We start from the raw sequence: 25,459 nt of genomic DNA on the forward strand, positions 1-25,459 counted from the left end.
TATAACTAAGAAAATAGGGTTGAAATAATATTTATGTGACACAATACGTATTTTAATAGTAAGATTATTTTATCTTCTTCAAACAAATTACGCATCACAAAATTGGCATGTTCTGTTAGGCCAAACACTTTTAACTTAATGTAACATATTGTAAAAGCTCTAAAGGACAAGTACTTATATCAAGTTATAAATTCCATAAATAATATTCCTGAATTTTTAATATTCTTCAAGGATCATGTCACCAATTTATTTCAACTTTATAAATATACAAAACTTACTTGTTATGTAGTTTGGATGAGAAAATTGGTGATTCCATAAAAAGAAGGTGGAGCATGTAGTTCAAAAAATTAAAATATATACTCAACAATTTTTCCATATTTTATAATTAAAATGAATAACAATAATTATTGTTTTAGAAACTATTAAAGAGAAAATAGAAGCCTAAAATTGGGAAAAGAAAATAGAAAGGTAGATTAGAGGAAAACAATAGAAGCCTAGAAGTTAGGAAAGAAATTAGGGGAGAGGGGGAGGGGGGGGAGGGAAGCTCTACACACTACAACAAAAATAACTTTTAGCGGCAATAAATATTGATATTAATAAAGAGTGTTAAAGTCTTTACCGGCATTAGTTAAGTGCCATTAGAACCAGTGTCGCTAAAGGCTTTAGGAACATATACAAAGAGTGTTAATTACCGCTAAAAATACATATTTAGCGGTAATTAAGAATTAATTGCCGCTAATGATCCTTTTTGATGTAGTGACATAGATCCGCCCCTGCCTTCTACCCTAATATGTGATTGAATGTGATGTGTGCTGGTCTCTTTAGGCTTCATGCGCTTCAATTTTCCTCATGCCAATTTACATAAAAACATCTAATGACTAATAGGATCAGAACACACCAATAACAATGTAAACCACACAAATATAATCAAGATATAAGGTGATAATGTATTGGAAATATTGTAATGACCTAGTCGGTTATTTTAGGAAAGTTTCTTGAATTTACCATTTTGCCCTTCCCGTTATCGATCCCGAGTCATTTTTGATGGAGTTTAAAAGGTTGGTTTTGAACTTTGAGTTAAAAGTTGAGAATTTTGTAAGTTTGTGAGTTTTAAAGGCTAAGTTGTTAAAAGAGTGGTTTTGGGTCTTTTGGAGTTTTGAGTGTCAGAATTGAATTATGTCAATTCCATCAGTCCCGAAATGTGAAATCCGTGAGAGTTGTCGGTTTTAGATTCCGAGTCGTTTTGAGGATTTGAAGTCCTAAGTTGTGAAATTGTGGAAATTTTAGCCTTTGGGTTAACTTGGTCAACATTTGGGATTTAGATGCTCAGATCGGAATTCTGAGAGTTCCGTTGGATTCAGGGGATGATTTTAGGCTTAGGTGAGGTCTTTGGTTGATTTTTGAGAGGTCCCGAGCTTGTTTTAGATTTTTAGGTGTTGAGTTAGTTTCTTGTGGTTTTCACGGATGTCGGGTCAATGAGTCCTCAGATTCATGTTTTGACGGTTTCATTGAGTCTGGAACATTGAGTATACTTGATTTGCAAAAGTGGTTTGTGTTTATGGGGTTTTGAACGAATCCAGATGAATCTTTCGAAGATTTTTAAGTTGGCTGGTTTTTCTGTGTTCTGGTGCAACACTCCGCGTTCACGGAGGAGAAGGGGTGTGAACCTCATGTTCACAAAGTCTCGACCGCGTTCGCAGGAGGTCAAAGTATTGACCTCCGCATTTGCGGGAGACCTGCCGCATTCGCGGATGTCCAGTCATTTAATACCCGCGTTCGCAAGCAAGGATCCGCGTTCGTGGAGGACCCCTGACAGTGTTAAACCTAAATTTTGGGGTTTCTTTTCCATTTTCATTTTTTGGAGCTTTGAGAACTCGGTACAGGTGATTTCCATTGGGTTTTTCAAGATAAAATTGCTAGGTAACGTTTCTTAACTCTAAATCTTTGATTACCCATTATTAGTAATGAATTTAGGAGTTTAAATCAAGATTTTTGGTTGATAAATTGGAGGTTCTTCATGAACTTGAGTTTTGAAGTAAAAGTGAGTTTATGAACTGATTTTAAGTCCATTTTCAAAATGATTTTCCCTAATGATTTCCTAAAGCCTTGAGTAATATTTTCAAGTATTATTTTCCGAATTCAAACCGTAATTTTAGAATTGGCTTTTGTGTTGATTGACCCACCTTTCAAGAGGATTGATGTGGGTATTGTTGTTTCCAGAAATTTATTGTGAATACTTGTTTGTCAATTGAGTGTGTGGCTTTGGAAGTGGTTCAGAAGGGGAAGACTCAACTATTGGAGTGATTATTGATTTATTTATGGCAGTTGGCTTCCTAAACCTTGTATTCTAGTTGAATACGTATGCTTTCTTTTTTGTGTGTTGGGAATTATGGAGATGAGATGAAGGGCTAAATTGTTACATCTAAATGAACAAAAAAGGATTTAAATGAAAAAAACTATGTGTTGAACCTGATGATGTGGTTTGCCTTAATGTAACCCTTATCGATTGATTGATGAAATGCTTGAAAGCATGATTGTGGACTTGAATTGTGTAATTTGTTATCTCTTCTAGGTGGTGTGATATTGCTTGTGTTCCTTGATCATTGGGCACCATGATGAGATATGTTATGATTATGAGGCCGAGGTCTTTGCCGACAAGTGTTATTATGCTAAGGTATTTGCCAGTGAGTGTGATTTGACCGAGGTCATTACCAGCGAGTATTACTATGTCGAGGTCATTTTCGGCAATGGTTATAAAGATGATGGGAAATGATTCAGTTAAGAGATTGATTATTGTGACTTGATGTATTTATTGTTTATGTGTGACGTGCTTGATATTTGAGGTTGATGTATTTGTTGCGTGTGACTGAACTATCTGACTTTGAGGTTGACTTATTTGATTCATTTAATTGGTCAATTGTGGTTATTGAACTGAAAATATTGGGTCTGTGAGCCGTGTATTGTAGGATTGCTAGGTTAGGTTGATTTATGTGCAGGTTGTAGTTTGAGGAGGTTTAGTTGGAGAGTCGGGGGTATTCTTTTTCTAGTTGGTTGTTTTGTTTAGTAGGTTGCTTGTTGGGTACCGTGTTGTTGGTACTCACCTCTTACTTCTACACTTGTGTAGGTTCCGTGCCCGAAACCGCGTGATCTCTTTTTTCGATCTCGGGACTTGTTAAGGACTTGAAGAGGTAGTTGCTTGTCATTCGGCGGACCCTCATTTTCCTTTTCTTTCCCTTTGTTCTATTTGAGAAACGAAGATTGGGACTTGTATTTATTTCTTAATGTCGTACTTATGTATTTGTAACATCTCGCAAATTGAAATAACTAGGAAGGAGTTAATAATTGGAAATAGTCATTTTTGGAAAGAATGAAAATCTGAAAATTTTGTTAAGTTAGAATAAGTTAAGTTTTAGTCAACTTCAAACGGCCATAACTCCTAGCTCAGGAGGAGTTAGGTGTACTTCTAGATATGGTAGGAAAGCTCTTGGAATAATTTTCCAACACCCCCGAGTTTGTGCGATTCCGAGTTTGTATGAGTGAGATATCCCCTTTAGAAATTGGATTGTTTGAATAAGGAAAGTCCAATCCAAATTTGGAAGGGTAGTGTGACGTCTTGCAATTTGAAATAACTATGCAAAAGCTTGAAATTGGAAATAGTCATTTCTGGAAAGAATTCAAATCTGGAAATTTAGCTTAGTATGGAAAAAGTGAGTTTTTCGTCAACTTCAAACAGTCGTAACTCCTAGTTTAGGATGAGTTAGGTGTATTTCCAGTTATGCTTGGAAAGCTCTTGGAATGATCTTTCCAACGCCGCCAAGTTTGCGCAATTTCGAGTTCATATGAGTGAGTTATGCCCTTTGGAAGTTGGGTTGTTGGCTTAGGGCAGTTCAATCCGAATTTGTAAGGGTATTTTGGTCCTATCCCTAACCATTTCTTTTGGTTATATTAAGGGTCTAGGCTGATTTTAAATCAGTTTTCCCTTTGAAAAGTGAGAGTTAGGGCTTTTGAGAGAACAGGAGAAGAAGAGGAGAAAGAGAAGAAGAAGCAAAGTTCGTCAAGATTGTCGTGGATTTCGTCGGGGGTGATCCCTATTAAGGTATGTGAGATCATAGCGTGGGGTTAGTTCAGTCCCCCACACGCCAAACTTGTTTTAATTTCGAGAAGAAGATTGGTTGTGTTTGTTGAATTCTTGTGGTTATGTTGAAGTTTCTTGTTGATTTGGTACATGTTTCCGGATGGAATGCCAAGTTGAATCTGTTGTATATTAAGGGTTTTAATGATCCCAAGTGTTTGGGGAAAGAACCTTTGAAGTTAAGAGGGTTTAGAGTTGGAAAAATGAAGGAGAAAAGTCGGGCAGTTTTCATGAAACAAGTCCGCGTCGCGAAGAGGACGCGGACTCCACTATTTCAAAGTTAATTTTCGCAAGCATTTATTTAGGAGCATCTCCGCGTCGCGGACTTTTTCCAAGATGGTGTTTTTGTAAATTTTCTCAAGTTTAGCTAATCGAAACTATTCATAAACATCAAGAGACCTTTCCTTTCACAAATCATGAACCTTGAATCCATAATCCAAATCAAGGAAAAGTTAAGATCAAAGTCAAGTGAAGTTAAAGAAGCAAGTCAATGCAAGTTTTTAAAGTTTTTCAAGAGTCTTTATTGAACGTTTTAACTTCGTTTTAAGGCTCAAGTTCCAAGCAAAGTATAGAGTTGAATTCATTGTCTCAAAGTTATTAGGGAACTAAGTATTCCCAAAGAAGTTTATAAATGTTTTTACATTTAAGTAAGAAAGGAACTATGTTTTCCAACAGAGCATAAGGGCTAAGCTTTGAGTAATTATCTCACAATAAAGAAAGATGTGTTTAAAGCACTTATGAGCTAAAGTATATTTTTGGGAGTAGTATTGAGCACCGAGTTGGGGACGCGAGTTCATTTTAACTCAACTCTCCATAAGAACTATGTAGCCAACATGGGATTTAACGGGTCATAATTTTTAGATGATCACGTAAGTTAAGCTAGTGGATCCACTAAGTTAAAGTAGTTCTATATGACGACAAAGTCTAGGACAGTTTGGCAACGTGATGATAAGAACAATGTATCACCACTTAGACTTATAGTGGTGGTTGTCGGTTAGAGAAACTCCCACGGTAGAAATTGCATGGTTCCTCGAGGGGTTCTGCTTAGTATAGATGGGGGTATGGGACTTCATTCATACATTGCACAAGTAGGCGTTAAGAAGGAACATGGTATTTTTTTATGATATTACAAATATGATTTTGACGTCATGTTTTAAATAGTTTTACAAGCTTTATATATTGCATGTGTCTTATTGATTTATATTGAGTTCAGTTATTCATGAGTTGAACAGAGTCAAGGTAAGTTTTCTTTTGTATCCCTTTCAAGCTTAAGTTGTTGTTTAGCTTTCCAGCTCGCATACTCGTACATTTCATGTACTGATGCCAGTTGGCCTGCATCTTATTATGATGCAAACGCAAGTACCCAGGATCATCATCTAGCACGCCATTGATCCAGTTGAGCACTCCAGAGTCAGTGGTGAGCCTCCTTGTATTTCGGAGGACTCTATTATTTCGTTTTCCTAGTTTTGCTTTATTAGGATGTTGTGGGGTCTGTCCCAACATCCATCTCAGTGTTATGGAGGCTTCATACACAGACAGTCAGTTAGTCAGTTACTATTGAGTCTCTCATATATATATATATATATATATAAATAATCTATTTTGAGACGCGAGTTGCCTTTTTGGCCAGATTTTATCAGTTAGGTTGTTTTATGACCTTTCATTGCATGAAGTTATTCTGTTGAGTTAAGTTTCCGCTGAGTTAAGTAAGCCAGGCCAAGGGTTCGCTTGGGGACCAGCAATGGTCTTTGAGTATCAGTCCCGCCCAGGGTGTAAGCTCGGGGCGTGACAGGTAGTTTGGTCTCTTCTATACCCAACTTAATCAATTTGTTTTTGGTAATATTTCTAAGGGTCTAAACTGAAATTAGTTAGTTTACGCTTTTGAAATTAGAGTTAGGGTTTTTGGAGAAAGAACACAAGAGGAGAAGAAAGGAGAAAAGAGCTAAGATCGTCGTTCGTAAGGATTTCGCTTGTGGATTTCGTCAAGGGGTGATCCATACGAGGTATGTGAAATCACATTGCGTTGGGTTAGTTCACCCACGCGCCAAACATGATTCAATTAAGCAAAGTATATTAGATTTGGAAGTAAATCCTTTGAGTTCTTGATGAAATTCGTTTGAATTCTTGTGGGTTGTGTTGTTGAAGTTTACTTGAGTTTGATTCATGTTTTTAGGTGTGATTTCGAGTAGAATCTGTTATATTTTAAAGATGTAGTCGATTCTAAATGTTTGGGGAAAGAACCATTGGAGTTTAGAGGGTTTAGAGATGAAAAACGAAGGAGAAAAATCAGGGATTTTCTAGGCAAGGGTTTGGAGTTCGCGCCTCACAGAGCGCCCGACTTCAGAGTTTGAAGTTTGGACTGTAGGACGACGCGCCTCTCAGAGCGCCATAACTTCATCTCTGAAGTTTGTGTTCTGGCGCCCCGCGCCTCTCAGAGCGCTAGTGAGATTTGTTCAATGCAACGTTTGCAGATTGTCGATTTGATGAAACAACTTTTCCACAATAAGGGGGAGAGAAAAAAGAACTTAAAAGTGAAATTGCATGGAAAGTTTCATCATTATCTCATTTTGATCTACGTTCCCCTATGTGTGAACAGGAGGTCCAGAAGATCATCCATTTGCAGAATATAGCAAATCAAATTCCAGACGCATTTACTGATTTGAAAAGGATAACTAAGTCCCATATCCCCGTGGGAAATGTGCCTATACGAATTGATGTTCCAACAGGACAATCTAAAAGTGTCATAGCTTCTGAATCTGAAGCGTGGAAGTCCATTGGGTTCAAAATAAAAATCCTAAAAAAAGAAGTACGAAAAATGAAACTACAAAAGAATCTCACGAAGAGATTCAAGATTTGATTAATCCTGATATTCCTGAAGAGATCAATGAACCCGAGACTCAAGTGAATGAAGAACTTTCAATAAGTTTTACAGGTGATGAGATAAATTTAGATCGATCGAAAATCATAGTGGATAATGTTTTTGCATATAAAGTTGCACTTAAACTTATGCAAAACAGTGAAGATCTTGAACCTCTATCTGTCGAAGAATGTCGATAAAGATGTGATTGGTCAAAATAGCAAGAGGCAATTCAATCAGAATTAGATTCACTTGCTAAACATGAGATTTTTAGACCTGTAGTCCAAACCCCAAATGGTGTAAAATCAGTTGGCTATAAATGGGTTTTTGTGCAAAAGCGAAATGAGAGAAATGAAATTATAAGATACAAGGAGCGCCTTGTTGCACAAGGATTCTCTCAAAGACCCGGTGTCGACTATGAAGAAACATATTCACTGGTTATGGATGCAATAACTTTTTGATATCTCATCGATTTAGTTGTTCATGAAAACCTTGAAATACAGCTGATGGATGTGGTTACAGCTTATCTTTACGGTTCACTTGATAATGAAATTTATATGAAAATTTCAGAAGGACTTAAAATGCCTGAAGCATGTAGTTCAAAATCTCAGGAAATGTGTTCAATCAGATTACAAAAGTCATTATACGGCTTAAAACAATCAAGGTGCATGTGGTATAATCGCCTCAGTGAGTACTTGATAAAACAAGATTATATAAACAATGTCATTTGTCCTTGTATTTTTATTAAGAAAGCAACATCATGATTTGTTATTCTTACTATATATGTTGATGACATTAATCTCATTGGAACTGTAGAAGAGGTCCAAAAGGCAATTGAATATCTAAAGAAAGAATTTGAGATGAAAGACCTTGGAAAGACAAAACTTTGTCTTGGTCTACAAATAAAACATTTAGCAGACGGGGTCTTCATCAATCAATCTGTCTATACGTCTATACTGAGAAAATCTTGAAACGATTTTACATGGACAAAGCACATCCGTTAAGTACTCCAATGGTTGTCAGATCACTTGAAGTGAGTAAAGATCCATTCCGACCTCAAGAAGAGAATGAGGAACCTCTTGGTCCTGAAGTACCTTATCTTAGTGCAATTGGCGCACTTATGTATCTTACTAATGCTACGAGACCTGACATAGCATTTTCTATTAATTTATTAGCAAGATATAATTATTCCCCTACACGAAGACATTGGAATGGAGTTAAACATATATTGTGATATCTAAATGGGACTAGTGATATGAGTCTGTTTTATACTAACAAAGATAGTGCAGATCTTTTTGGTCATGCAGATGCAGGTTATTTATCTGACCCACATAAAGCTCGTTCTCAAACAGGCAATTTGTTTACATATAGAGGTACTGCTATATTATATCATGGCGATCTACGAAACAGTCCATTGTCGCTACTTCTTCAAATCATACTGAGATATTAGCTATTCACGAAGCAAGTAGAAAATGTTCATGGTTGAGATCAGGGATACATTTCATCAAAGAAAGATGTGGTTTGAAGTGTGATGTCAAAATCCCCACAGTCCTCTTTGAAGACAATGTTGCATGCATAGCTCAATTAAGAGGAGGCTTCATAAAAGGAGATAGAACGAAGCATATTTCACCGAAATTATTCTTTACACATGATCTCCAGAAAAATGGTGATATTGATATACAACAAATCTGTTCAGTGATAATCCAGCAGATTTATTCACCAAATCTTTACCAGCTTCAACTCTTGATTGGAATGCGCAGATTTAACCATCTGAATCGTGGTTTTTATCAGGGGGAGTAAAATACGCGTTGTACTCTTTTTTCCTTAGTCTAGGCTTTGTCCCACTGGGTTTTCCTAGAAAGGTTTTTAATGAGGCAGCAAGTAATGCGTATTATGTATGTCTATGTATATTTTTGTTCCTTCAACTTTTCTTTTACATAGACATCCAAGAGGGAGTGTGGTAGAGCAAATATGTATGCCACGTAGTCCCCTACTATAAGAAGACTTACCTCACTTGTAATGGTGTGTAAAACACATATGCATGCCATGTGGAACTTACTTATTAGGAGAATACCATCACTTGACCAATGATATGGCCAAGTTATACATTTGTTCATAGCATTTTGGCTATAAATAGCCTCTACATCTTATGAAGAAATATATATATATACGGCAATACATTACTCTATATTTCTTTACTTGTCATTCTTCTTAGTTTGTTAATCTTACGCAGCAAGTAATTATTTTATAACACATAAAACATTGATTTTTAAAAAGTTTGACTTTTATATATAGTTAAGTGTTGTTATGATGGTGATTGCTATTATGTTATTGAGAGTTAGATTTGACTGCATTTGTGTATATAATCTTCTTTTATTAACAATCCAATAAATTATCTGAGGTGGTCCATTTTTTGAACTAATTGTTTAAACATCAAAATATTAACTATCTTATTTTGATTAAAATATCTCTTTTCGTGTAATCAAATTTAAAAAATGAAATTTTTTGTACTTTCTTATTTTTTTAATCTTAAATATTTTTACATGTTTAAAGTGTTAGTATGATATAATTTAGATATTTTTTTAAAATCAAAGTCACGTATCCTTTATCATATGACAAACAAATTATGATTATCAATTTATCATACGGTAAAATATCAAAATCGAACTTAAAAGTATACATTAAATATTTTTATACTATTAAATTATTATTATATTTTATTTTCAAGATAAAATATCTTTTTTACGAATACATTTTTTTAGCCACCAAATTTTTCTCACTGTCGGCCATATAAAGTTAAAACTCTATATAAGCACGTGCATTAAATAGCCAAATTTCTTTTTGCATGATATATAAAAGTGCCGTTTAATTTGACTTTAATTGATATTTATATTTTTTTTAATTTTATATATGTACAAATAGATATGTGTGTTCTGCATGATGTTTTGTGTATTATTTCAGATAATATATATATATTCAACATTATATAATATAAATATGATCTACTCATATATGTTCAAAATTGAAGAGCCTAAATATGAATCGAAGGAAAAATTAAAGAATATTGTGCCTGTCCTTTCATCAAGTGTGAACAATAACTTAACAAGCTATCGAATTATTTGTTTTCTTCTCTTTTACGATTTTTTTGCATTTATCGTAAATTTGACATGATGACTAGGACTTTTGATTTATTTTTAGTTATATTTTTGAGTTTTGACATTATGTGGAGTACTTCTCTTTGCACTTATCGGATTTTGTTGGTTGTCGTGGATTTATTTGTTCACTTACTAGTTATACAAAACAATGCAAGATTGCTTTTATGATAAATAATAGGCAAAAGAGTCTGGTGGACTCTTATACTTGTATGAATTTGTATTGTAGACTCTTCTATTTAATATTTTGTCAACTGAACCTTTAAACTCAATAAAACACAACATATTAAACCCATCTAACCATTAAACATGCTTATGTGGCATTAATATAAATGAGTTGGCAAGAGAGTGTGACTACACGCGTGTTAAGGCAAGTGAATAGGAATGATATATATATATATATAAGTAAGTAGTTATAAAGCCATTATCAATCTTATTTTCCAAATGTATTATTTGAATTATCACTTCATAATTCTTTAACTTTTTCTTTACGAGCAAATCTTCGTCACACAAAGCATGGATTTGGACAGTGCAGCATCCACATCCACATATATATATATATATATATATATATATATATATATATATATATACATAATGATAGAACTTGGATATTTTTTTTCCGATGCGTGTTTATATTACTTATAAGTTATAGAATAATTTAAATAGTTTATGTACCTGATTTTTCAGCGAAACAAATTTTGTAAAAATTAATATTTTTTACCTCAGATTAAGAGTATCAAGAGAGACGATTAAATGAATGGTCAGTATAATTGTTGAATTTTTTTTATTAGAAATTAATAGACTATTTCCATGGAAGTGGATCGGATTTTTTTGTTCTTATCGATTCTTTCTATTCGTACTTGTTATCGTTTCACTTTATGTAGCACGTTTAATTTGACATACAATTAAGCCATTAAAAAAGAAATGAACACTTTTAAAATTTACGGTTTAAAACAAACCTTAAGGTAAAAGGAGAATGTCTAAAGTTTAATTATGTCTTATTATAGAAGGATAATGTTCTCTTTGAAACAAACTAATACAAAAGGATATAAATTCGAACAAGAAAATACTAATTATACACATGAACTATAATTATATTCTTTCTTTTATGAATATTAACAAGAAATATTAAACTCTTATGTATATTAGTGTATGTATATGCATTAGCTTTTAGGTTTTATATTAACTTTTACGTTTTAGCCATCACTGAAAATTTATTATCAGACAAACAGAATAACTATTATGTATTTAATAGTACCTATGTTTGTTAATTAGTACTAATTAAACATATCTTGACTTATAAGAACTTAATCTATAACTAAGAAAATAGGGTTGAAAAAATATTTATGTGACACAATACATATTTTAATAATAAGATCATTTTATCTTCTTCAAACAAATTACGCATCACAAAGTTGGCATGTTCTTTTGGGCCAAACACTTTTAACTCAATGTAACATATTGTAAAAGCTCTAAAGGACAAGCAGTTATACCAAGTCATAAATTCCACAAATAATATTCCTGAATTCTAAATATTCTTCAATGATCATGTCACCAATTTATTTCAACTTTATAAATATACAAAACTTACTTGTTATGTAGTTTGGATGAGAAAATTGGGAATTCCATACAAAGAAGGTGGAGCATGTAGTTCAAAAAATTAAAATATATACTCAAGAATTTTTCCATATTTTATAATTAAAATGAATAACAATAATTATTGTTTTAGAAACTATTAAAGAGGGAAAATAGAAGCCTAAAATTGGGGAAAGAAAATAGAAAGGTAGATTAGAGGAAAACAATAAAAGCCTAGAAGTAAGGGAAGAAATTTAGAGGGGGGGGGACAGAAGCCCTACACACTACAACAAAAATAAATTTTAGCGGCAATAAATATTGATATTAATAAAGAGTGTTAAAGTCTTTACCGACATTAGTTAAGTGCCATTAGAACCAGTGTCGCTAAAGGCTTTAGGGACAATACAAAGAGTGTTAATTGCCGCTAAAAATACATATTTAGCAGCAATTAATGTAGTAACATAGATCCGCCCCTGCCTTCTACCCTAATATGTGATTGAATGTGATGTGTGCTGGTCTCTTTTGGCTTCGTTCGCTTCAATTTTCCTCATGCCAATTTACATAAAAACATCTAATGACTAATAGGATCAGAACACACCAATAACAATGTAAACCACACAAATATAATCAAGATATAAGGTGATAATGTATTAGAAATATTTACCCTAATATGTGATTGAATGTGATGTGTGCTGGTCTCTTTTGGCTTCGTTCGCTTCAATTTTCCTCATGCCAATTTACGTAAAAACATCTAATGACTAATAGGATCAGAACACACCAATAACAATGTAAACACCACAAATATAATCAAGATATAAGGTGATAATGTATTAGAAATATTGTAATGACCCAGTCGGTTATTTTAGGAAAGTTTAATGAATTTACCATTTTGCCCTTCCCGTTATCGAGCCCGAGTCATTTTTTATGGAGTTTAAAAGGTTGGTTTTGAACTTTGAGTTAAGAGTTGAGAATTTTGTAAGTTTGTGAGTTCTAAAGGCTAAGTTGATAAAAGAGTGGTTTTTGGGGTCTTTTGGAGTTTTGAGTGTCAGAATGGAATTATGTCGATTCCATCAGTCCCGAAATGTGAAATCTGTGAGAGTTGTCGATTTCAGATTTCGAGTCTTTTTGAGGATTTGAGGTCCTAAGTTGTGAAATTGTGGAAATTTTTGGCTTTTGGGTTAACTTGGTCAACATTTGGGGTTCGGATGCTCGGATCAGAATTCTGAAAGTTCCGTTGGATTCGGGGGATGATTTTAGGCTTAGATGAGGTCTTTGGTTGATTTTTGAGAGGTCCCGAGCTTGTTTTAGATTTTTAGACGTTGAGTTAGTTTCTTGTGGTTTTCACGGATGTCGAGTCAAGGAGACCTCATATTCATGTTTTGACGGTTTCATAAAGTCTGAAACATTGAGTATACTTGATTTGCATAAGTGGTTTGTGTTTACGGGATTTTGAACGAATCCAGATGAATATTTTGATGATTTTTAAGTTAGCTGGTTTTTTGTGTTCTGGTGCAACTCTCCGCATTCGCGGAGGAGAAGGGATGTGAACCTCGTGTTCACAAAGTCTAGACCGCATTTGCGGGAGACCTGCCGCATTCGCGGAGGTCCAATCATTTAATACCCGCGTTCGTATGCAGGGGTCCGCATTCGCGGAGGACCCCTGGCAGTGTTAAGCCTAAATTTTGGGGTTTCTTTTCCATTTTCATTATTTGGAGCATTGAGAACTCGGTACAGGTGATTTCCATTGGGTTTTTCAAGATAAAATTGCTAGGTAACGTTTCTTAACTCTAATTACCCATTATTAGTAATGAATTTAGGAGTTTAAATCAAGATTTTTGGTTGATAAATTAGAGGTTCTTCATGAACTTGAGTTTTGAAGTAAAAGTGAGTTTATGAACTGATTTTAAGTCCATTTTCAAACTGATTTTCCCAAATGATTTCCTAAAGCTTTCAAGTATTATTTTTCGAATTCAAACCGTAATTTTAGAATTGGCTTGTGTTGATTGACCCACCTTTCAAGAGGATTGATGTGGGTATTGTTGTTTCCAGAAATTTATTGTGAATACTTGCTTGTCAATTGAGTGTATGGGTTCGGAAGTGGTTCGGAATGGGAAGACTCAACTATTGGAGTGATTGTTGATTGATTTAAGGCATCTGGCTTCCTAAACCTTGTATTCTAGTTGAATTCGTATGCTATCATTGTTGTGTATTGGGAATTATGGATATGAGGTAAAGGGCTAAATTGTTACATCTAAATGAACAAAAAGGGGTTGAAATGAAAAAAGCTACGTGTTGAACATGATTATGTGGTTTGCCTTAATGTAACCCTTATCGATTGATTGATAAAATGCTTAAAAGCATGATTGTGGACTTGAATTGTGTAATTTATAGTCTCTTCTATGTGGTGTGATATTTCTTGTGTTCATTGATCGTTGGACACCATGATGAGATATGTGATGATTATGAGACTGAGGCATTTGACGATAAGTGTTATTATGCTAAGGTCTTTGCCGGTGAGTGTGATTTGACCGGGGTCATTACCGGTGAGTATTAATATGTCGAGGTCATTTTTGGCAATGTTTATAAAGCGATGGGAAATGGTTCAGTCAAGAGATTGATTATTGTGACTTGATGTATTTATTGATTATGTGCAGGTTGTAGTTTGAGGAGGTTCAATTAGAGAGTCGGGGGTGTTCTTTTTCTAGCTGGTTGTTTTGTTTAGTAGGTTGTTTGTTGGGTACCGTATTGTTGTTACTCACCTCTTACTTCTACACTTGTGTAGGTTCCGTGCTCGAAACCGCGTGATCTCTTTCTTCGATCTCGGGACTTGTCAAGGACTTGTAGAGGTAGTTGCTTGTCATTCGGCGGACCCTCATTTTCCTTTTCTTTCCCTTTGTTCTATTTGAGAAATGAAGACTTGGACTTGTATTTATTTCTTAATGTCGTACTTATGTATTTGTAACATCTCGCAAATTGAAATAACTAGGAAGGAGTTAATAATTGGAAATAGTCGTTTTTGGAAAGAATGAAAATCTGGAAATTTTGTTAAGTTAGAATAAGTTGAGTTTTGGTTAACTTCAAACGGCCATAAATCCTAGCTCAGGATGAGTTAGGTGTACTTCCAGATATGGTAGGAAAGCTCTTGGAATAATCTTTCCAACGCCGCCGAGTTTGCGTGATACCGAGTTCGTATGAGTGAGATATCCCCTTTGGAAGTTGGATTGTTTGAATAAGAAAAGTCCAATCCAAATTTGAAAGGGTAGTTTGGTCTCTTCTATACCCAACTTAATAAATTCGTTTTTGGTAATATTTCTAAGGGTCTAAACTGAAATTGGTCAGTTTCCGCTTTTGAAATTAGAGTTAGGGTTTTTGGAGAAAGAACGCAAGATGAGAAGAAAGGAGAAAAGAGCCAAGATTGTCGTTCATAAGGATTTCACTTGTGGATTTCGTCAAGGGGTGATCCCTACGATGTATGTGAGTTCACATAGCATTGGGTTAGTTCACCCACGTGCCAAACATGATTCAATTCAGCAAAGTATATTAGATTTGGAAGTAAATACTTTGAGTTCTTGATGAAATTCGTTTGAATTCTTGTGGGTTGTGTTGTTGAAGTTTTCTTGAGTTTGATTCATGTTTTTAGGTGTGATTTCGAGTAGAATCTGTTGTATTTTGAAGGTGTAGTCGATTCTAAACGTTTAGGGAAAGATCCATTGGAGTTTAGAGGGCTTAGAGATGAAAAACGAAGGAGAAAAATCAGGGATTTTTCGGGCGGGGGCTTGGGGCGTGGCGCCTCACAGAGCGCCTGACTTCAGAGTTTGAAGTTTGGATTCTAGGGCGACGTACCAGCGAGAGCGCCATAACTTCAGCTCTGAAGTTTGTACTCAGGCACCCCGCGCCTCTTAGAGCCCCAGGTACGCAAGTTCTTCCCATTTCTTTCCCAACTTTCCGTACTAGTTCCTTAGCAATGACCTATGTTTTCTAGTTGATTTCAACACTCTTAGGTACATCTAAACACCATGAAATCATCCATAAACATGAGATCATGGACCTTGAATCCATAATTCAATTCAAGAAAAGTTAAGAGTCAAGTCTAGAAGTTAAGAAACAAGTCAAAGAGAAGTTTATAAAGTTTTCAAAAGTCTTTCACAAACGTTTTAACTTTGTTGTAAGACTTAAAGTTCAAGTTGAGTAAAGAGTAAAGAGTAAAGAGTAACGATTGAAGTTCATTTCTTCAAAGAAGTATATGGGGACTATGTATTCCCAAAGAGTGCAAGAAAGGGAACATCGATTCCAAGAGAGCTTTTAAGCTAAGTTTTGAGTAATGATCTCAAACCAAAGAAAGAAGTTTGTTTTAAAAACATATGAGCTAAGTATATTTTGGGAGTAGTATTGAGCACCGATATGGGGATGCGAGTTCATATTAACTCAAGTCTCCATAAACCATGTAGTCATCATGGGTAGTAAAAGATCATACTTTTTAGATGACTCCTTAAGTTGCTTTTTAGCATAGACTAATGGATCCACTTAGTTAAGCGTTCTCTATGACGACAAAGTATAGGACAGTTCTGGCAGCATGAGTAAGACGTTGTATCACCACTTAGGCTCATAGTCATGGGTGTCGGTTAGAGAAACTCCCACATAGACTATATTACTTTAATAAATGAGTAAAGTTGAGTTTGTTATTGCATTTTCTTTTGCAAACTAAGTTGTTTTCTACTATTTTAAAGGCTTTCTATATATTGCATGTGTTTTATTACTTTATATTGAGTTAAGTTATTCAGGAGTTGAGTAAAGCCAAGATAAGTGTTTCTTTCAGATTCTTTTCAAGATTAAGTTATGTTTAGCATTCCAACTCGCATACTCGTACATTTAATGTACTGCTGCCAGTTGGCCTGCATCTTATTATGATGCAGACGCAGGTAACCAGGATCATCACCCAGCGCCTTGTTGATCCAGTTAAGCACTCAGAGTCAGTTGGTGAGTCTCTTTGCATTCTGGAGGACTCCTTTTGTTTTGCTTTCAGTATTTCATTGTTAGAATGATCGGGTCTTGTCTCGACATCCCTCTTTGTTTAAGAGGCTTCATAAACAGTTAGTAGTTCAGTTGTCTTTACATTATCATTTCATATGTTAAGACTTGAGTTGTCATTTTGGCCAAGTTGAATGTTGACTTTTAAACATTCTAAGTTATTTTATTTAACAATTGAGTAAGTGCATTTGATAATTGTAATAATGCTTAGAGTCTTCCGCTGAGTAAGTAAGCCAGGCCAAGGGTTCGCTTGGGGCCAGCAATGGTTCTCAAGTGTCAGCCACGTCTGGGGTGTAGGCTCGGGGCGTGACAGTATTAGTGGCTTGTACACGTGACAACCTGATTTTAGGGGTTTTAATAGAATAAGAAGTTTTGCGCTTTATCTTGTTCTTGATTTTACTGTTTTTTCCGCATTTCTTTCTTTTCGTTTGGATTGAGGCTAACTTGTCTTGGTGGGAATAGACAAGTGTCATCACATCTATTTTTGGATCGTGACAAATATTGATTTTTAGGCTAATATTAATTACTGGTGCAATGTATAAATATTGTATATGCATAGTTATTGTAACACCCCAGAAATTTTTTTGAACTAAGACTCGAACCGTTCATCGTAGTGAGTGAGAATTTACCGAGGAATTAAAAATTTCTTAAGTGTTAAGGTCACTAGATGTAGCACCTTGAGTTCCAAAAAGAATTAAATTGGAATTTTGCAAGTTAAGTTACGTATGAGTTTTGGGTCGACTTCAAACGACCATAAATCCTAGTTCAGGATGAGTTAGGTGTTCTACCAGATACCGTAGGAAAGATATTTGAATTATCTTTCCAACGCCGCTGAGTTTGCTAAGTTTCGAGGTCGGATGAGTGAGATATGACCTTTTGAAGATAGGCTGTCCAGTTAAGGAAAGTTAGCCGAAAATAAAGAGGGGTATTTTGGTCTTTTCCTTACCCAACCAGATTTAATTCGTTTTTAGTAATATTTTAAGGGTCTAATCCTATTAGGTTCAGTTTTATAATCCTAAAATACACCTAGGGTTTTAGTTGAGAATTCAGGAAGAGAAAAGAGGAGAAAAGAGAAAGGATGAAAGCGTTCGTCGAGATTCTTGCATCTTGTTGCGGATTTTCGCCATGGGTTTAATCCCTAAGAGGTATGTAAGCTTCCATAGTGTTGGGTTCTTTCACCCACACGCCAATCATGATTTATTCAGCGTAATTTCGTTCTTAAAATTTATGGATTTAAGTTCTTGATAAGTGTTCTTGAAGTTTATTAAGTTTTGAAGTAAGATTTCGCTTAGGTCAACTTTAAACGACCATATCTCTTAGAATATTAAGAGTTACGTGAGCCATAACCTATCCAATTAAAGGTAATTGAATCTACTTTCCAACCCCACCAATTTCGCGTCAATACAATTTCTAAGTAAAAAGTTATGATTATTTTAGTAACATATACAGTGCTGTTACGAATTAGCCGACGGGAAAATATTAAAAAGAGTCGTTTTTGCCTTTTACCTCCAAGAAAACCATCAACGAATTTCTTGACAAATAAAAAGCTCAAAACAATCAGATTTTCATCTTCACTCATGAAAATCATATTTTTGGCCATAGAGATTTCAAAAAACTAACTCGAGAATCTCAAGAAAGGTTTTCTTGATTATTTACCTTCAAGCTAGGGTTTCAAGGTTTCTAATCAAGTTCTTCTTCAAGAATCTTGTTCTTCTAGGTATGTAAGGCTATCATAGTGTTGGACTAGTTCGTCCTCACGCCCTACCTCTACTTTCATATCAGTAAAAGAGTAATCTAAGATACTTTCCCTAGATTTGAGTATTCTTGAGATAAGTTGATTTTGAGTTCTTGAATTCACGTTTTTTTTAAAAGTTATATTCCTAATTATCGAATAGCTATATTGTTATTGAGATCCTTCATATCATGAATCATAACTCTTGAATTCATAATTCAAATTCAAGAGAGAGTTAAGAGTAGAGTTCAAGGAAGCCTTTGAGTTCAATTGTGAATCCTTTGAGATCAACTATAGATTTGAACTAAGTTTTGAGGAAGTAAGTCAGAGAATGAGAAGAGTCACATACATGAGTTTCATAATGTTATGTAGACCTACGAGTCAAGTCGTTCATGCCCATAAATTCCGCATGAACTCCAGAAGTTGAGTATCTTTGAGAGGAGTAGTATCTTCAAGTTCTAAGTCTTGAGTATTGAGTTCCTAATCCCCTTTGAGATTATATTTCTAAGCATGGGACTATTACATGTTACCCATAAAGTCTTTGAGTTGAATTGTTCATGCCCATAATTCCGCATGAATCCTATAAGTCGAGCAGTCTTGAGAAGAGAAGTATCTTTGAGTCTTTGAGTTGAGTCGTTCATGCTTATAATTCCGCACGAACCCTCTGAGTTGAGCATTCTTGAAATTAGTAATATCATTGAAGTTCTTGAGTTCCAAGTATTTGAGTTCTATCTATGGTTATTGAAAACCTTGCATTGAGTAGTTCATGTCCATAATTCGGTATGAACCATATTTTAAGAAGTCTTTTACAAACGTTTTAACTTTGTTTTAAGACTTAAGTTTTGAGTTCAGTAAAGAGTAAAGAGTAAAGTTTGAAGTCTTTTTCTTCAAAAGTATATGGGGACTAAGTATTCCCAAAGAGTTTATAAATGTTTTCACATTTAAATAAGAACGGAAACTGAGATTTCCAAAGGGCCTTCGGGCTAGTTTTCAGAAAAGAGTAATAGCTTTCTAAATGAAGCAAGCAGGGAAACTGAGATTTCCAAGATAGCCTTTGAGCTAAGTTTTTGAGCAATTATCTCAAATCAGCAGAAAGAAGTATGTTTTTAAAACATAAGAGCTAGTATATTTTTGGGAGTAGTATTGAGCACCGATATGGGGGAGAGTTTAGACAACTCACAGCCTCCATAAACCATGTAGCCACCATGGGTAGAAAAGGGTCATACTTTTTAGATGAACCTTTTTCGAAATAGACTAGTGGATCCATTAGGCAGTTCAGGTCCTATACCTTTGGCCGGGTATAGGATGCGCTGGCAGCGTGAGGTAGATCGCTGTATCATCACTATAGCTCTTATGTGATGGTTGTCGGTTAGAGAAACTCCCACAGAAGTTATTGTATTTTTATATACATCAGTTTATTGTATTTTTATATACATTTCAGAGTTATGTTGCAGTTTGTTTCTTTATATTGCACTTGTTTTAAATTGCTTTATATTGAAATGAGTTCAGTCATATTGAGTTGAGTATTCAAAGTTGAGTATCCAGAGTCGAATATCATATCTTTGAGTCGAATATCATATCCTTGAGTTGAGTATCTAATCTCTGAGTTGAGTATATATCTTATCCTTGAGTACTTCTGAGTTGAGTAAGTTTGAGTAGTTTGGAGTATTATTTGAGTTGAGTAAGATTGAAAAGAGGCAAGTATGTTTCCTTTTTATCAAGTTTCAAGCTTATGTTTATGTTTTAGAATTCCTCTTACATGCTCGTACATTCCACGTACTGAGCCATTTGGCCTGCATCTTTTCATGATGCAGACACATGTATTCAGGATCATCAACAGGAGCTTCGTTGATACATCTGAGAGTTCGAGTTAGCTATGGTGAGCCTCCTTGCTTTCGGAGGATTTCATTTACCTTTCAGTTATATCAGGTGTTAAGATGTCGTGGGTCTTGTCCCGACTTCCATCTTTATCAGTTAGAGGCTTCATAGATAGTCAGTACAGTTGAGAAGTTTGTATCATTTATTTTATTAAATGTTTTAAAGACTAAAGTTGCCTTTTTATGGCGAGTTGTATATATTTTATTATACAGAGTTTTCTTTGGACTTAAAGTTTATATTTAAGTTTTATGAACTTTTATTTCAGTTTTTAAGCTTTGTATGCTTGAATCAGTTTTCCGCTTGTAGTCAGCTAGGATGAGGGTTCGCTTGGGGACCAGCAATGGTCTTCGAGTGCCGGCCACGTCCAGGGTGTAGGCTCGGGTTGTGACAGTTATATATACACAATTTTACAGTATTTATACAATATTGACACATTACATAACTATTTATACAATATCCATAGATTAAATATATACAAGCCTATTTTGTTAAAAAGATCTTTCTATCGCCAATACAGTTACCTAAGAAATCCTAGATTATTTTTCTTATTAATTCTTCCACCTAATGGATAACATCACCAATGGTAAAATGAAACGTGTTCTTTTGAGATTTCTTCTTCTTTGGCTTTTCCTTGTCAAACAAGTCCTTATTTGATAACGTGTGGAGTTGAACAATGCAAAAAATTCACATATATAAGAACATGCATGCATGTGTGGAAAAACATTGAGCAAGAAAAATTCAAAGAAAAAAAAGATTAGTAAGCATATTATTAATTGGCATTAGCCAAAATGACAACATCTTTTCCCATGAATGATGGTGATGGTCTTTATAGCTACTCCAAAAACTCCCATTTGTAGGTATATTGATCTCTAGTACTTACTATACATAAGTTTAAAAAAAAAAAATTAAAGATTTAAGGTGTTTGTATATATATGAAAATATATACTCCTATATTTTAGTTTAACATATTATAGCAAGTTATCTAATTTCTTAGTTATTAATCTAACTTATACCAAGCACATTTTCTTGTACAATTATTTTTTTTTGGTGAGTGTAAATGTTAAACTCTAAATTAGGAATTCATCAAGCATTATGTTGTATAATGCCAATTTTATGCCTATGCCAAGGTCCACAAGGGGGCTGGGTGGCCCAGGTCGGAGTCACCATCGAACATGAAGCTTGCTTATGGATTTATATAGTTGAGAAATAAAGTTGTGTCCTTGATATTTGTTATATATTTTAGCATGATGGTAAGCGCTAGATCCCAATAAGTGGTATCAGATTCAAGATCATGATTCAATTTCCAAGAACAACATGATGCATGAGGCAGGTGTTGGGAGGAGGATTGTCGGATAACACCAGCATTCTGCCTATGCAAAGCCCACGAGTGGGCTAGGGTGGCCCCAATTGCAGTCTTGATAGAACATGATGCAAACTTATCCATTATAACAGTAAAACATAATTATATATCATACCAAATTGATTGTATTTTACCTACTATAATAGTAAAATAAATAACTTTATTCGTTATAACACAAACATCAATAAATGTTTTTGTCCTCATACTATAGTAACTGAACTTTTTCATCAACATGACTTTACTGTTATAATTGCATTACATGCAGAAAGAAATAATAGATGGTGCAAAGGAGATGGTGAGAGATGCAATTATTCGAAAGCTTGACATCAAGACCATATTATCTTCTTCAAACACATTACGTATTATAGAGTTAGGATGTTATGTTGGACCAAACAATTTTAGCTCAATGCAACATGTTGTAGAAGCTCTAAAAGACAAGTACTTATACCAAGACCAAGTCATAAAATCCACCAATAATATTTCTGAATTTCAAATATTCTTCAATGATCATGTCACCAATGATTTCAATACCCTCTGATAGAATATAGGTGTCCACTAAGAGTCAATGGACCAGGTCCTTTGACACAGTAAGAACAGAATGTAAGCACAGGTAGTAGTCAGCATCCACTATACATCAATGGATCAGGTCCCTAGACTCAGCAAGAACAGTAGATGAAATAAGTGCAGAAAGTAAATAGTTGAAGGTAAAATCTGCACAAGGATTTTACGTGGAAACCTCTTTGCTCAATGGAGTAAAACCACGACCTGTCTCACAGGATTTTCAACTGTTTCACTAATCTTCTTTAAGCAAAAATGAACCATAGTTACAGCCAACGTGAGAAAAAGTTATTAATCTCACAACCAAGTAATTACTCTATTACTTGAAGAGCATAAGCAGATACCACACTGCCTACTAAGCTATCACCACTAGACAACTTAGATTTCAACTAAGCAACACACAGGTTGCCCACTAAACCACCACCCTCTGGACGATTTAGACTTTGACTAAGAAACAACAATGTTGCCCACTAAACCACTTAACTCTTAGATGATTTAGACTTCAACTAAGCAAATACAACACTGCCCACTAAACCATCCCACCTAGATGACTTAGAATTTTAGATGAACTGAACAACAATCTAATTCCTTTATAGATTAGGAATAGATTTACAATGTAAGCATGGAAGATATAATCCTAAGACAACAAGACAGCTTGCAGCTCTATCAGGTCCTTGTTGCTCTTAAGGATAATACTTCCTGAAGATGGCCTTTGCTTTTGAGCTTTTTGGATTTTCTTATATCCAAAACTTTGTTTGCCAAAACTTGAGTTTGTGTATTTTGGAAAGAGATGATATAAATCAACACAAACTCGTTGAGACAATTCTATTGGTTGAGAGCCTACTGGTGTTAAAAGTTGTGCACCTACCAGCAACTTTTTCTGACGGACTGTCTTGTCACCTTTTCATATCGCAGTCTTGCAGGGACCAGGTCCCTTGCACACTTCTTTGAGTTCTTGAAAAGGTCTGGCTGACTTCCTTATTTGGATGAATGAATTTAATGTAGTGTTTGTCACGTAGAATATATCAACCATAAAGAGTTATTATTACCCGTTGGACAAACACCCTCGTCCATTCTGATTGGTGTAGTACGTTGACGCCTCACCAACCTCTGACACGATAGCTTTACAGTTGTACCCCATTATAGATCTGGTCGATAGAACTCTGCCTGGGACCAGGTCCCTGTATTTGTGAGGATCATCAAAACACCTAGAATATAACATTTTCCCCCTATTTGATGAAGACACAAATATTCCTCATGCTGAGTTTATTCATTCAATTCCCATTTTATCAGTCCCAATACCAGAGGACCTTTTCCTGGATCTGGTCCCTGGTTAGATTCTGCATTTGTGAGGATCATCAAAACACCTAGAATATAGCACCCTCTTTCGATCATTACCTATCGATCGATCCTATTATGTATTTGGGGCTCCAGGATCTTTTCATGGTAGATTATTTCTGTCGCGATCAATACATTTTGCACATTCTTCTTGTGCTATACATTGATTATCTAAGATTCCAAAAGAATTATTAGATGAAAAATCTCCAGCATGGAATAAGGGATTGATTCACTATGTAGGTGCATCAAATATTGAAGTAGTGAATGCTTATGTTGCTCAATTTGAAAAGGACATGGAAATGTTCTTCAATGTAAGAGCTGGGGAAATTGTTCCTGGAGGAATGATGGTGTTTGTTTCACCATTTTCATGTTATATACGTCTCATGGGATTTTTCAGTTCTAGTCTTATGGATTTGGTGAATGAGGTAATTATCTCTATTTCATTTTATATGTCAATGTTTTGAACAAGTTATAAGCGTATTTTAGTATGTCATATACTTTTTCTCCATTTCAATTTCTGAACCTATGATAAAGCACAAATCTTTCAAAACAAAAAATAATGAAGACTTTTAGAACTTATGATATTAAATATGACAAAATATTTGTATGGCAACAAAATTAATTATTAGTACTTGTATGGAAATAAAAACTTCTCATTAAGGATAAATATAAAGTTTAAATTATATCACTTTCAAATTTAGAATTTTTTTCAAAAAATTCACATAAATTAAAACAGACAGAACATAAATTTGTAATTGAGGTTTCTTTCCTTTTTTCCACAGGGAAAACTAGATGAATCTCTAGTTGATTCATTCAATTTGCCAATGTATTTTCCTTCTCCTCAAGACATGACTAAAGTGGTGGAGAAAAATGGTTGTTTTAGCATTGAGATGATGGGGTTGAGATAGACCAAATCAAAGCTTGTAGATGAAGTTGATGCAAAGACTCTAATGATAAACCTAAGAACTTCTTTAGAAGGATTTTTAATCAATCATTTTGGAAGTAAAATAGCAGAAGAAGCTTGTGCAAGAACAATTCTCAAAAGTGAATAAATTTCAGCATGGATGAAAGTTAAATACGAGAAATCAAGCATATTATTTACCGCTCTGAAGCGTAAATAAATTTCTATGAAGAAATCTATATATTATATAATTTAGGTCTATGAATATGTGAGACATCTCATAGGCCAAGTATTGTGTTTTTCCTAATGTTTTGGGATTATTCCTCATTTGTTTCACTTTATGTTCTCTACAAAGAAAATTATATAGTTTCTTTGTTAGTGTTTTTTTAATTGGCCTCCCTTTAATTTCTTGCTCTTTTTCTTTCCATCTCCACTACTAATATATAAGGGAATAAGCACACACGTCTTGGTCGACGTGTGTGCTTTCTGGAAATATCCATTAAATTCGAGGATAGTTTAGTCATATTAGGTTTATTATGGTTGCTTGCAAATTAGGACTCTCAAAATATCACATGTGCCACATATATTATTTAAAAAGTATGTTTAAAATATTATAAAAATAATTAACAACAATAAAATTAAAACAAATTATAAAATAATATATATTGAGCCCGGATTTTGTATCTAGTATATATATATATAAAAGATACAAAAACAAAAATGGATTTGGGTGGAACCTGAATAAAAGAAAATTTGATTTTCTTTTCATTTTATTTTTATTTTAGCAAAGTCATTTTTATTTTAAATAATATATATTACCTAAACATGATCCAAGAATTTTGAATAGTAAAGGGAAAAAATTAAAAGAACAACAATAGAGATGCTCATTTTGGGGGCTCAAACCCATTACCACAAGTATAAGAAATACAAATTAAATATTTTATT

General features: G+C 34.4%; 2 protein-coding genes across 3 annotated transcripts in view; both read left to right on the top strand.

The window, feature by feature from the left end:
• Nucleotides 1–24,850, top strand: part of LOC125853219 (loganic acid O-methyltransferase-like) — a 69,436-nt gene extending 44,586 nt beyond the window's left edge. For both annotated transcript variants that reach the window (XM_049532892.1, XM_049532894.1), the window contains one exon: nt 24,771–24,850. The gene's annotated coding sequence lies outside the window, so the exon portion shown is untranslated. The remainder of the gene's footprint in view (nt 1–24,770) is intronic.
• On the top strand, nt 23,681–24,533 carry LOC125853224 (loganic acid O-methyltransferase-like). The gene is made up of 2 exons (XM_049532898.1): nt 23,681–24,038; nt 24,396–24,533. Exons 1-2 carry the CDS (start codon nt 23,907–23,909, stop codon nt 24,519–24,521), a joined length of 258 nt encoding a protein of 85 aa, XP_049388855.1. The 5' UTR covers nt 23,681–23,906; the 3' UTR covers nt 24,522–24,533.
• Nucleotides 24,851–25,459: the final 609 nt, after the last annotated feature.

This window comes from Solanum stenotomum, chromosome 1, assembly GCF_019186545.1.
Source record: "Solanum stenotomum isolate F172 chromosome 1, ASM1918654v1, whole genome shotgun sequence".
Lineage (NCBI taxonomy): Eukaryota > Viridiplantae > Streptophyta > Magnoliopsida > Solanales > Solanaceae > Solanum > Solanum stenotomum.